This window comes from Hermetia illucens, chromosome 5 (assembly GCF_905115235.1).
Source record: "Hermetia illucens chromosome 5, iHerIll2.2.curated.20191125, whole genome shotgun sequence".
NCBI lineage: Eukaryota > Metazoa > Arthropoda > Insecta > Diptera > Stratiomyidae > Hermetia > Hermetia illucens.
In genome coordinates this window covers 104,042,608-104,057,002 of record NC_051853.1, presented here as the reverse complement: position 1 = coordinate 104,057,002, position 14,395 = coordinate 104,042,608, and the positions used below count along the sequence as shown (strand labels likewise).

At 38.2% G+C, this 14,395-nt stretch overlaps 1 protein-coding gene across 3 annotated transcripts in view; it reads right to left on the bottom strand.

Annotated features, from left to right (window-relative positions):
- Positions 1 to 14,395, bottom strand: part of LOC119657105 (espin) — a 198,603-nt gene that overhangs the window by 34,850 nt on the left and 149,358 nt on the right. For all 3 annotated transcript variants that reach the window (XM_038063863.1, XM_038063862.1, XM_038063864.1), the window contains 2 exons: positions 3,768 to 4,074; positions 3,488 to 3,700 (listed from right to left, as the gene is read on the bottom strand). In XM_038063863.1, the coding sequence (XP_037919791.1) occupies positions 3,488 to 3,700; positions 3,768 to 4,074 (520 nt within the window). The remainder of the gene's footprint in view (positions 1 to 3,487; positions 3,701 to 3,767; positions 4,075 to 14,395) is intronic.

Here is a 14,395-nt window from a genome sequence, read left to right as displayed (position 1 = left end):
CGGGAATTTCAACGATATAGGCTTTCTGGGCCTAAGCGAAGTAAGATGATGGGACTCTAGAGAGTATTCCTCTGCCTCTTGCGGCAATGTGCTCGGGAAAACCAAGTGGTAGCAGACGGGAATCCGGTGTCGGGTCGCTTCTCACGGCTACCGCAGAGAGTGCTCTCTTGACCTGTGGGCCGGTTTCTGACAGACTTCTAACAGCTAGGCTGCGATCCACGTTAAGGAGCATTACAATTGTTCAATGTTACGCACCAACAGAGGCTTCTGATATAGTGGAGAAGAATGCTTTCTACGAACGATTCAACGCAGTTCAAGGGAGGCTTCTTAAAGTGATAGTGTGATCGTGATGGGTGGTGATTTGAAGGCCAAGGCGGGCTCTGACAACACTTTACCCGGATATGTGATGATCAGACAAACTGTGTCGTGGGATCTATTAATCTATTAGCCCTTACGCTATACCGAGCAAAATCTCGAGGAGTTCGGCGTAGTGTGCGCCGTGATAAGAGAGAATTTGCTATTGCGCTGGTCTGGGAAGTGGAAAATGCTCCAGAAAGCAATGATTTCACAGCCTGTGAGGTTCTTCTATTGTGGATGAGGTGACTAGTCACCGTAACATGTGGATTCGGACTGTTCCTCTAAGAAGAAGATCGACTATCAATGCAATCAAACGCTGGGCGTGACGGTCACCTCGCAGAGTTGTTAATTGCTGGACCTGCAGTTATTGTTGATTTGTTATATCTACTCATATGGAAATCTTGGGAATTCGAGACTTTTCTCAGAGAGTGGAAGAAAGGGGATGATCATCAAGATTCCGAAGAAGGGCACCCGTTTTGAGTGTGACAATTGTAGGGGTATCTGCTTTCTCCCACTATTGCAAAGATAGTAGCTAAAATAATTCTGGAACGCATTAGAGAACATCTACTCCGGATTTTCCTGCGTTGTACTTAAAATGAAAAAAATGCTTACATTTCTCCTTGACATGTATTGCGAAAGAAGACTGAGAAAAGTGGAGTAAGTGTGGTAGTGACGGATCCCTCATATCCCAAACAAAAGACTAGCTTTGGTCTAGCTAGGCTGAAATTATTGGCGGTTTAAACTTGGATATAATTCACATCCTTGTGGTGTTTTTGCGATTATATAGAGGAGCATTTTCCACCTGTTGCTACTTTCGGTCACGCTGCCCTCAGAGCAGAGCTGAGGCAGCGTCTAATGAGTTGCCTCTACCCTGGACGAAACGGTTAGTCGTCTTTTTGGTAGTGATGCGGTTTGTCGGTGCAAATGGATCATAATATTTGCTGGTATTCCTGCGTTACTGACGGTAGTGAGCAGGGTACATTAGTCAGTTTGAAAGATACTTTCAACTTTTCCAGGAAATGAAGTGAAACTATATGGGATCAAATTTCTACAAACTGACCCTCCATCATATGGTGGGTGTACTACAGCGATAAGAGTTGCCCGGCGCTTTAGACTACATCTTTTTCGAACGCCCGTATACCAGTCCGATTTGCAGTTAAAACAAGTTGGAATACCGGAAGCTGGTGCTTCGGGGTACATACATATACATACACATGTCTACCTCGAGTAATTGACCTTGATATGTAAATAACTAAAAAAAGGGAAAATGCAAAACTAAAACGTCCCCATGGACCCCGTCGTTCATAAAATTTCACTTTATATGATGATGTCGTTATACAAGTCTTAGGGTGCCATAAATTCATTTGAAATGCGAAACTTTGATCTTCTATAATTTTGTTAATAATAGTCGGATTTTCTTCAGAATTATGTCAAACATTATCGCCTATGCTGATGTCGAATTTTGCACTTCTATGGTGTACTTAAAAGGGGTTTTCTGCCAAATTTCTAAAACATGGCAATATACTATTTATTATTAACTTTGTGCAAATATCGGAATGGGATGTATGTTGAGGCCAAGATTTCATATAGTTGCTTCTATGTGATTTTTTACAGATTTTTCGGTTGGGTAAGTTCTGAGAATGAGACCTGTTTCACTTTTTGGGGCACAACATTTTGAGCCCTATCTCCCCTTCAGAAATAATAGATAAGTACTAATCGAGTTCATTCATTTGATACCCCACATAACCATATTCGTTGAAAAAAAATGTACACCTCCTTTCGCATGTATGCCCCCCCCCCCTAAAAAATCAACACGAAATGGCGCCACTCATTGCATATTAAGGGGCACACAGACCACATCTTCTCACTAAATTTCGTACCAATCTGTTCAGGCGTTTCCGGGTAAATTTGTTGTGACAGACAGACAGACGGACATACAGACAGTGAACTGATTTTAATAAGATTTTGTTTCACACAAAACCAGAAAAAGCAACTTAGTTAGACTGTTGTATGAATTCACATAGGTAGTCGTTCAGGAAAACGTGAGGCAATCATTGACATCACTCAATTAGGCGCCCATTTCCTTTCAGCATTTATTAAAATTTAATGAGGGATTTCATCTTTTCTATAATAACCTGTGATGTGATCAATCATCCATTTTATACGCAGGCAAAAAATTAATATTTATGATAGAAACAATTCGCCGCTTCACTCTAAAAGGAAGAAGTCTTTACGATTATTTTGTTCACCATTTTTATTGTTTTTATTTTATTCGTCTCAATTAATTCCTATGGCCCCCATCCTATCCCTTTTATATTTTTGGTTTCTTTCTTATTGTATCATTTTTTATAGTAAATTATTATTTTTCGAACATTTTGCCAATCTCCTTAAATTTTAAATTATAATAATATACAAATGAACTAAGTTTTCCATTGGAAGACTCCCTCTTCTCTTCGACCTCTCTAACCTGCGACACGGGCGGGGGCATCCTCCAATATTAGGGCAGAGGACGCCAAGGCAGGAAGGAAAGTCCAAAAGCCGCTCTTATTGAACATCTGAAGCTTCGATTGAGGGTGTGATCCGCCATGGATCTAATCTCTTGATCGCGGTACTTGGGCCCGGAAATCTACAGCTCCACGCGCGCATTGGTTTAAAGTTTATATAATGGCAGCGTGAGGGACTACCGAGCCTCACTAGTGAAGAGACAATCAATTGTGTGAACGGAACACTTCAGTGGAGCTTCAGTATTTGCGGCCTAATCTTTACGGTCAATTTCGACAAAATTTAAATTTTAAGTTATTGGGATCGTTTTCTCGTCGGGTCCGGATAAACAAGGCCTTTTGACTATCGATAAACTCATTTAATCGTTAAATTGTAAATTATTCAGTTAAAAAGTATTTTAACGCAAAATATTACCGGCTTTTTGGTCACATGGAACATACTTATCATTATAGCTAAAATCTAAATATCACTAGGACATCATAAATAATAAATCATAAAAAACCTGAAACAAAAAATTTCGAAACTATTTTAAAAAACTAGGGCATTTTTGCCACCATAAATCTGATATAGACTGTTTTAATGGAAAGGTACCTATAACTTTATTGGAAACACTGAAGACTTCACTTACCTGATATTGTAGACATAGTTCGATTATGATTTCCCCGCACTAACTCAGATGGTCTTAAAGTGGGCTCTTCAACTACTTCTAATCCTGAATCAGAGTCTAAGTGTTCTGTGGAATTCATCGTATTTGACGTGCTGCTGCTTTCTGTTGATGAATTTGATCTAATTGTAGGAGCTTTCAGTGGTGGAGGAAGCGGTGGAGGTGGTGGACCATTCACTAAAATAAAAATAAAAAAATTCCATTCAAATAAGCATATTGAAAATAATACAGGGGCAAACTTTACCTATTGACTGCGTTTGTGGTGCAGGTGCCGAGACAACTCGTTTCAGAACTCTATTTGGATTTGGGCTACTCACACCGTTCTTACTAACTTGCTTCATCCTTTCCGGTAAATCATCAGGCGGGCAGACACTTTCATAAGTGTCACTTTTGATGTTGTGGTTTTTCTTATTGCCGCTGTGATTGTTGTTGTTAAAGTTAGAATTCTTTGAATCAGATGCATCACTGTTACTACGTGGTACATCATATTTCGAACTTAGGTTGCTAATGCTAAAGGCTTTATGCCTTTTGTTGAGCACATCTCGGTTATTCTGGAAGAAAACAAATTATATAGAATAGTGGTGAAATACATCTTTGCTTGATTACATATACTTCTTCTTTGTCAAAAATTGTTATCATTATTATAAATACTTAATTCAAGGAATGAAGTATCAGATGCCAAAATAAATGTCTTGGACCTGAGTTAAAAATAATCGCTGGCGCGACAATTCAATTGGATTTGTGCCTTCAGGTGCTTTAGAGCACTTCATTCAAGACCGTAACGGCACATGAACATGAACAAAATATCTTTCCATCTAGATGGAGGCATTTGCAGATATTTCTGCATGCTCCCCAGAATTGTGAAAGTAAGGGAAGTTTTTAAAGCTGACGCAGAACGGAACTTATTAGAATATGAGTTTTAATCTAATACAAATTTGAAGAGTAATAAATATGGAATGTGGAAGAGCCTTTCATTATTCAAAGTTGCCAGAGATGGGACTCAAGGAGCCTGACTGACTTCGGGCTAGCCCGGTACGTTGGTAAAATTAGTGCTACGGTATTATCATCATCAACGACGCAACAAACGGGTATCCGGTCTAGGCCTGCGTTAATAAGGAACTCCAGACATCCCGATTTTATGCCGAGGTCCACCAATTCGATATTCATAAAAGCATCCTGGACTACGCCATCGCTCTCTCTCAGGCAGGGTCTGCCTCGGATTCTTTTTCTACCATAGATATTACCCTTATAGACTTTTCGGGTGGGATCATCCTTATCCATATGGATTAAGTGACTGGCCCACCGTAACATATTGAGTCGGATTTTATCCACAACCTGACGGTCATGGTATCGCTCATAGATTTCGTCGTTATGTAGGCTACGGAATCGTCCATCCTCATGTAGGGGGCCAAAAATTCTTCGGAGGATTCTTCTCTCGAACGCGGCCAAGAGTTCGCAATTTGTTTTGCTAAGAACCTTAGTCCCCGAGGAATACATGAGGACTGGTAAGATCATTGTCTTGTACAGTAAAAGCCTTGACCCTATGGTGAGACGTTTGGAGCGGAGCAATTTGTGTAAGCTGAAATAGGCTCCGTTGGCTCCCAACAACCGTGCGCAGATTTCATCGTCATAGCTATTATCGGTTCTGATTTTCGATACTAGATAGGAGAAATTATCAACGGTCTCAAAGTTGTAGTCTCCTATCTTTATTCTTCCTGTTTGACCAGTGCGGTTGGATGTTGTTGGTTGGTTGGTTTTTGGTGCTGACGTTGCCACTATATATTTTGGCTGGCCTTCATTTATATGTTGCCCAAGATCTCGCGTCGCCTGCTCGATCCGGATGAAGGCAGTTTATTTGGCTGCGGTATCAGCTGCAGAGAAGGACAGACGGACAGATGGATATGCAGCTCAACATCAACATCAGCTGACTCTGTTTCCCACTAATGACCCCTTTGTGCTGTTTTTGTTTTAAACCTTCATTAATTTTTGCCAATATCTCGCTTTTGGAGAACTTTATGCGGAGATAATATACGGGCCAGATACCTTTAGACCCTTGATTAGAGAAAGAAAGTGGTAGTATAAAGGTCATAGACTGAGAACGGGTGAAAATATAATTATGGATGATGTTACAGAACAAGCGACAAGTGAGTCACCGTAGAATTATGCAACGGAGAACAGTGGAGGATTAGCGAAAGCTTCTCGGAAATTCATTGCGGAGCCTGAAATCGTTAGCGTGGTGGACAGGGGTGGCTGATGTGGTATGTTGTTCTATAGTGCTTCATAGAAACCATATGCGAGTATGTATATACAAATATTTGCTTTTCTCAGAAAAAATGGAAGGGCCATTTTATTAACCCTCTGAGCCAACACAATCATTTGGCAGCTTGGTAGCGCAACCCATTCTGGTAGGATAAATGATGCCTGTTTTATGCTTTTTCGATATTTCCGCAAATTTAAATACATAGTAGAAGACAATCACGGTTTGATAACAATGGTTCTCATTTTTCAGACAGCCAAACTTATCAAAATATTATATCTGATTTTCAGTAAGTCACCACTACTTGAAATCGACGAAAGAGAATTAATACTATTTCGACGGACACCCCAATTAAAAGTAAGTAAGCGAAACAACGAAACTACGAAACATTAAGCCAAAAATATCTGCAAGCAAAAATTTGGACGAAAAAGATCAAGCATCTTGATCAAGCAGCAAACCAAATGAAGATTGGGTTCAGTGCACAAACTGCAAACTGTGGGCACATAAAAAATTCCGGAGAAAGCATTTTTTATATTGCTGGTGCCACCGACGTGAAGATTGGCTTATGCCGAAGAAATTTGACTTACGAACACTTACCGCAGATCAGCGGAAGTTTGTCACAGCTTTTAAATTTTAATCATAAATCGTACGATTTCTTTATCTTTAAAAGCAACAAGCATAATTAATTAATAGCGCTGGACTGGCCAAATATATCTTTAACATATCATTTCAATTATTTTCATTCGATGAAATTTCTTGTGACAAGTATGAGCTAACTCCACTTACTATCTGTTTTGATGCTACATATATAATTACAATATAAATTTAATACTACATTGTTGTAAATTTAAAATACCTACTTCTATTACTTTGAATTTAATTTATTATTTATTTTTGTGATAGCTCAAACATGTTGTTAAAGCACGGAAAGAAGGAACTCTAGAATGAAATAAAGAAAAACTGAAGCTCCCAGTCATCCACTCTTCTTAATCAATCCTTATATCTAGGAAGCATTGATCTGAATGAACTTGATGTCGCTCCACCTATTAACCGAATTAAATTTGCTTTTGTTCTTTCGTTCAAAATCTGAATATACAACTATCTTATTGCCAACTTCAAGTTAGACTGTTTCGTGGTTATGTTTTTTTACGCTACTACATGGAAGCATTATATGGAAAATGGCTTCCTTTGTTACTCAACAGTTTCAAGTTTTTGTCAACACTTGTCTGAATTGTGTTATCGGAATACTTTAGCCCAACACAATCTCGAGCGATAACTGCTATACCATGCAATGGAATCCACTATCCCAAGATAGTCGACGTTTCGGTTGCCCGAGAAGCACATGGCACAACCGCAACTCCTGGGAAGCCCTGAAACGAGTGAAAATATGGAAATACGCAAACTGACAGCAATGTATTGTATTATATATCCACAGCTTTGAAAAGTGCTAATCGAGATCTTTCATTTGATACCCCATATGACTTTATTCCTTAAAAAAATGTTCACATCTCTTTTACATGTAAATTAAATTTCACGTAGAACGATGCAGCTAACTGAGTGCGAGCATCCTCTTGAGGTCTGAGAACGGGAAAAAGTCGCTGGGGGCCAGATCTGGAGAATACGGTGAATGCCGAAGCAATTCGAAACCCAATTCATGCAAATTTGTCATCGTTGTGACACACGGTACATTGTCGTGACGAAACAGCACTTTCTTTTCCTTAAAATGGGGCTGGTCATCCTCCAAACGCTCCAATAACGTTATGTTATAGTCGCTGTTGATAACTTTTGCTATCTCAAGATAGTCGATGAATATAATACCATGCGCATCTCAAACTACTTATACCATAGCCTTGCCAGCTGACTGTTGCCTCTTTGCACGCTTTGGAGTCGGTTTACCACGTGCAGTCCACTCAGATGACAGTCGTTTTGATCCTGGTGTGAAATAATGGAGTCATGTTTCGCCCATTATCATGTTTCGGTGCATAGATTCGGGGTTTGTATGGAGGAAGAGCTTCAAATATTGCTGACAATCGCAAACGTGTTGTTGGTTTTGGTCTTGCGGCACCCACTCTGAACAGAGCTTTCGCATACTCGCACACCCAAAAATGCATGCACGATATGTCCAACACGTTCCTTTGATATCTCCAAAGCTTCAGCTATCTCGATCAACTTCACTTTGTGGTCATCCAAAATTATTTTGTGAATATTTTTTATGCTCCCCTGGGTGGGGCCTCTTTGGGGCGTTCACTTCGTTCATCATCCTCGGTGCTGGTTTCGCCTCATTTAAATTTGGCAAACCACTTCTCAACGGATAATTTTCCAGGTGCAAAGTTCGAATAATGTTTATCAAGCCAAGCCTTGGCTTCAATAGTACTTGTTCCCCAAAAGCAATGTTTTATTAACACATCTATTTTTTTTCCAAACTAAGTTGCTTCACTCAAAATGCTCTATCCCAGACTCTAATATTGCAACAGCTATCAAATATGTACATGTGTCTTTTGATGGGTAGGGTTAACTAAAAATCATATGGATTTAATACTAGTAGCTCATCTATGTGTTAACTTACGAACTTTTCAGTCCAACTGATATATAGGGATATTGTTTTTCTATCGTCCGAATAGTCAAGCGATTAGAGCACTAGGCTATTGTACGGAAGGTTGCGTTTCAAAACTCATTGGTGACAGTGTCATTTGTATTGCGACTTGATATCGTATACCAGTCGACCCAGCTGTGAATGAGTATCTGAGTCAAATCAAGGTAATAATCATGGGCGAGCGCAATGCTGACCACATTGCCCCCTATAGGGTACTGCAATCCTGTAGTCTGCCGTTAAGGTCTTGAATGAAGTGCTCTTAAAGAGTTCATTATTCTTTTTCTACTTGTTGCTTTAAAGAAAATTGTTGACCAGGGAAGATGTAGTGAAGAGATAACTTTTTCAGTATAGAACATAATGTTCCACTAAATTTTCGTTATTAACTTCAAACAATGATACCAAAGTATTGACGCCCGGTTCTCTCTTAAATATTGCCTAAATTTGAAGTTCCAGTAAGAGTCAGATTCATCAAAATGACAACGAGTCAGTCCAGTGCCCAAATAAAAATTAAAAGTTAACTAACAAGATTTTTTGGACTTTGAATTAAAGCAAGGCGATGATGAGCCAACTCCCGCATTGTTTAACATTGCACTGGAGTATATAATTTGAAAAATGCCAGTACATCTAAATGGTGCGCTACTGTATAAATCATTCCAGATAGTGGTTTATGCAGATGATATCATAAACATATATATCGTGGCTAATCAAAGGAAAACGTTCAGGAGTCCCTGGTGAAGCTTGACGTAGTAGCAAAGGAAATTGTCCTAAAAATAATCAAATAACATAGAAGGCTAAAATCATGACGCGAACCAGAAAACAAGACGGAATACCAGAAGCGCCGCTTCTGGTATAAAGGTTTTTTGTTTATGTTATGTGAGAAACTTTCTACGCACATTTTTCCATTCGTATATGGCTAAACACCTAAAATATTCGTTCATATTTTATTATATTACAGGCGTAGATATTATGCTCACGCTAAACAAAGGACACTGCCTATTACCGAATACTGTATTCTTATGCATGTATATAAATTGGTCGTACATTCACATATTTCTAATTTACTTCCTGCATAAAAGTATACATACGTACATATAAAGTACGTATAATGAATACCGCTTGTTCATTCATTGAATTAGGCATTACCCCATAGCTTCATTTACATGAACATATAAATACATTCATGTCTGTCTCGAGTAATTGATATTGATATATAAATGATCAAAAAATTAAAACGGAATGTTTGCCTGTGACCTCTCATTCACGTGACCTCACTTGATTGTTGTATTGACGAATTGATGTTATGATGACGTCACTTTTTAGAATGTACGAAATTCATAGCAAATGTAAAAGTTTCACCTTCTATAGCTTTGTTAATAATAGTGAAATTTCCGTCAAACTTCCCAAAGTTATGTCTTATATTATTTCTCATGCAAGTGCCAAATTTTGTAGTGCTAGCATGAAATTGAGGGCGGGTTTCGGCTAAATTTCTAAAATATGCTAATATACTAGTATTAGCTTTATTTGTACAGATATCGGAACGGGATATATTTTGAAGCCTAGATTACGTTTAGATACACCACTGTGATTTTGTTCAGATTTTTCGGTTGGATAGGTTCTGATAACTAGACCTGTTACACTTTTTGGTGGTCATGTTTTGAGCCCTCACTCCCCTACGTTTCACTCGAGATCAAATATGGGGCAATTTTCGAAAAGGACTAATTGAGCCCTTTCGTTTGATACACCCCATTCGCAACATTCTGTAAAAAAAATATTGCACCCACGATTCACATATATGGGGAGCCTCCCTTTAAACGTAACAAAAAATGGCGCCATTTACTGTATGTAAAGAGAACAACAGACCAGATGCTAATTTTCGTGACAATCGGTCTTGGCGTTTCCGAGTAATTCGGGTGTGGTAGATAGAAAGACATCGACTCGATTCTAATAAGGTTTTGTTTCGCACAAAATTTTAAAAAGACGTCAATCAGGCAATTTTCGACACTAAACGATTAGAACTTCGAATACGTCGACAGTAATGTGCTGAGGGACAACTTTCACAAAGGCCAATAGCGAAATGGACGAAATCATTCAATTGCCGATAAAACATTTTACCTTATACTACCAATTGGACTCAGTGAACAATGCAAGTTATACGTTGCTCGGTTTTTGAAATTGGAGGATGCGGACCCTTGGCCGAGAAGAATGGAGATGAAAACTTCGGGAGACCAAGGACTTCAACGCTATAGAACAAGAAGCGGAATGTTTCTTAGGAAACACCAATGGCACGCTCTTGAATTGGCTAACCGTCAGGAAGTGGTGGTTCTGTCGGATAAAACCAAGGACCATATATGTTCTTCAGCTCTAAGTACGAAATGTTCCTGGAAAGGAAGCATTAACAACCATTAGTGCAAGAGCAGATTAGACCAACTCTTAAATGTTTCCTGGACTCAAAAGCAAGAATCGATTTTAGAGCATTTGTCACAAAAACCGCCAGACATGAATCTTTTTGCTCCTTAATGAAAAAATGGAACTAACTGTTAAATATTGTATTTACTTTCCAACTGAAGCTTCAAATTTATTTCTGCGTCTCAACATTAATAGCGGCTCTGAAGGGGCTAAAGTGGAAAGTGTTTCAGAAAGCTGATTTGTGTACAAACTTTTCCAGAAAAGTTAATTAAGAAAGCAGTACACGATGAGGAAAATATACAAACCTCAAAGTAAAGAAAATAAGGAGTCCTTAATATAACATGGTTGTTTTCAAGGTATTAAGCGCTTCTGACGATATTTCATGTCTTAGAAATTTATTATTGTGGAATATCATCCACAACGAGTAAAGTTTTTAATGGTTATTGTATGATAGTAAGAAATATGTACATCGCAATTTGTATTTGGTTTCTTGAAATTTTATATTCATCTCCTTAAATAATTTTTGGCTCTACAAGTCCAACCGAAAAAGGACAGACAAATTTAAGGAGTAGTACAGAATCTTTAGGGTTACAGGACAATGATAATTAGTGAATTGAGATTTATATAACAGATTGCGGTCTACTTTGAGCTTTTTGAAATGTTTACCCTTACGGAAAGGAATTACTTAAAACACTGTTCGAGTTTTACGCGAATGAAGGTTGGAGATTTCGGCACTAAAATATTTGAGCATGATAATAGTGTTTAGAAGGCTTTTTCATGCCTTACAGAGAAAGCAGAACCTTCTTAATATCGCCATTCGTAATAATAGAATTAATCGATCGCTATCAAGGTGCATCCATATTTACCAATCTTGTTTGTATATTGTCGATGTATGTATATGGTTTCCAATCACCCTTACGTGTCATTCTGTTATCTGGTTCTCGAGACATATTTTGTTCAAACAGTAGAGTAGAAGCTAAGTTTCACACATACATGTGGAATGTGCAGTAACTAAGGTATTAACCCATTATTGGCCAATATTAGAAAATAATAAAAATCATCTGTTTTTTTACTTTTTATTTTATTTGAATTAAAATTAAAATAAAAATTAGGTTGAGATTTTTTTATAATTGGTTATCACTTTATACAGCTTAGGTCGTATACGACCCGACGGCTTTATTCACTACCTAACGTGTGTGGAACAAAACATTCCGGGTATAGATGGGCTTTACATTTTTTCGCACAAATATACTGTGTTGTTCCTGCATATCCTACAACTCCTTCGAGAATCCGAGGGTTGTCTAATGATCATGTGTCCCACGTTGTCGTATCTTGCTTATGAAATAGACGGCATTCCAAGGTTAGGATTTGGAGAATTTTCTACCCTTGGCGTGGCAAATTTTGTAAGTCCAAGCATGATGTCAGTAATAAAATCAATCAGCGGCATTGATTCATCGTTGAGGCATCAATGTATTTTCCAGGCATTTATCGCTCCCAGGGAATTGATAAACAATGAAAATCGTGTAGTCTTTTTTAGGGGCTTAATGTTAGTGCAGTTACTTGCAACCACGTCCGGGGGGTTATCGTCCCACTTGACGACCAGCAAATTAGATTTTGGATCGTAGTTCAGAGTCTGGCAGACACTTATTCAACCAATTTTCTCTAACGGTCCTTGTGGCACAAACCTTTCTCGAGCAGCTTATGAAAGAAGAAAAAACATTATCGAAGTAAATAGCGTGTTTTTTGGCTACCCAACAACAGTCAGTAATTGCAAAACAATACTGACACCGAGGCCCAGGTCAGAGGTGATTCCTTTTGTAGCACCAACATAAGAAATAAATTGAAGTAAGTATCCGTCTTCGTTTATCCGGATAGCTGAGTGGTTAGAGCACACGGCTATCATGCGGAAGGTCGCGGCTTAAATCTCACTGGTGGCAGTGACGACAACATTGGAACAATAAACTAAATATGGAATAACGGTAGGAAATGATGTATTTGATTATATTAAAAATCGGGATATTCACCAAACTAGGCGTATGTTCTAGAGTCCTTACCCTCATAGCATTCCATTTGAGTATTAGAAATTTTTTGTTGCTTTTATGAATAGTTGATTGATACATTCGATTAACTACACCATTAAAAACCACGACTGGAAAATTGAGAAAAAATCGTAAATCTGGGGGTCGCATACGACTCCTTGACCAATAATGGTTTAAACGCCTGAGCACTGATCGCGAGAATAATCCTAACGATCATAGATGTGAGGTATCTTGTAAAATGCATTTGCCTTAAGAAGGCACTAGGACTCAAGTTTCCACAAGTTTCATTTTCAAACTCGTTTCCTGATATTTGCCATGATTTCTCAGCCAAGTATGGCAAAATCGTTAGATTGCTTAACAAATTTTAATACTCAAATCATAATCGAATAAGATAAGCTGACAACACTATTTAAAATTTCAAAATAGCATAATCGCATTTTCCATAAGTTTCCATAAGTGTCGGCGGAATTTCGCAGGGAGTTATCATGGAAAGGAACGCGGGCTGGAATTAATTAAAACCGGCAAACGGAAGTTTAGCGCTTCATTTGTGGCAGTTTTGGTGTAATACATTGTTTTACATTTTTGTAATTTTGTAATCCTAGGGTGTATTCCCGCTAAAATCCAATAATATATTAATATACTATTAAGATTATTTGAACAGAGATCGGTAGGAAATGCATTTTCTGGCCGTAGATCTTATATAGAAGCATTCTCATGATTTTTTCAAAATTTTCAGTTGATGAGCCTCTGAGAATAATTCTTATTTCAAACTTTATTTTTGGAACTCTCAATCGCCTATCCTTCACCCGACGTGTTTCGTAAAGTACTAAGTTCTTTCATTTGAAACCCTACACGGCTATATTTGGAGACAGAAAATTTGCTGATCTCGCGTCAAGTCTAAAAAGCGATGGTTATTCATAAGAAGCTTAGGCTGGAAGAATTCACCCGGAAAAAGGAACGTGATAACAAATTTTTTTGGGATAGGGTAGGTGAATGCGTTTACGTACAGAGTGTTGGACTCCGAGATTTTAATAATTTTAATAAGGTTGTAACACTTACTTTGCTTACATTACACAAAAATCTTAAAAATGATGCCGTAAATTTATTGACCCTTTCACAAAACACAAAACAAATTTCGAAAGGTTTGACAGTGGGGACAATACTTAGCTTCTTAACTTGATGAATATTTACAGTAATATTTTAGAAGCCACAACAAACAAGAAGAGTGGGATGCATTGATAGTACTACCTCGGAGGCTAATCGATTAGGAGCGTATGTTAAGAATAAAGTAAACCGTAGAAATTTGTTTAATAATCTTTTTGGACGCGTGTTCGTTTGCCCGTTGTATGGCGTATTATATACAAAGTCTATATTCTTGAAACTCCGATATCATGTGGCATTTTGCGGAGGCTCCATGGGGAGAAAACTCAAAAAAAAAAGCAGGTGCAAAAGAATACATGGAATAACAAGGAGCGCTAGAAACGAAGCGCACACACTGTATTTAAGGATTAGTGGATCGTCATTGACTATCGTTTAAGGGGTTACGCCCCTGTAGAAACTTTAAAAAACCTGGCTTT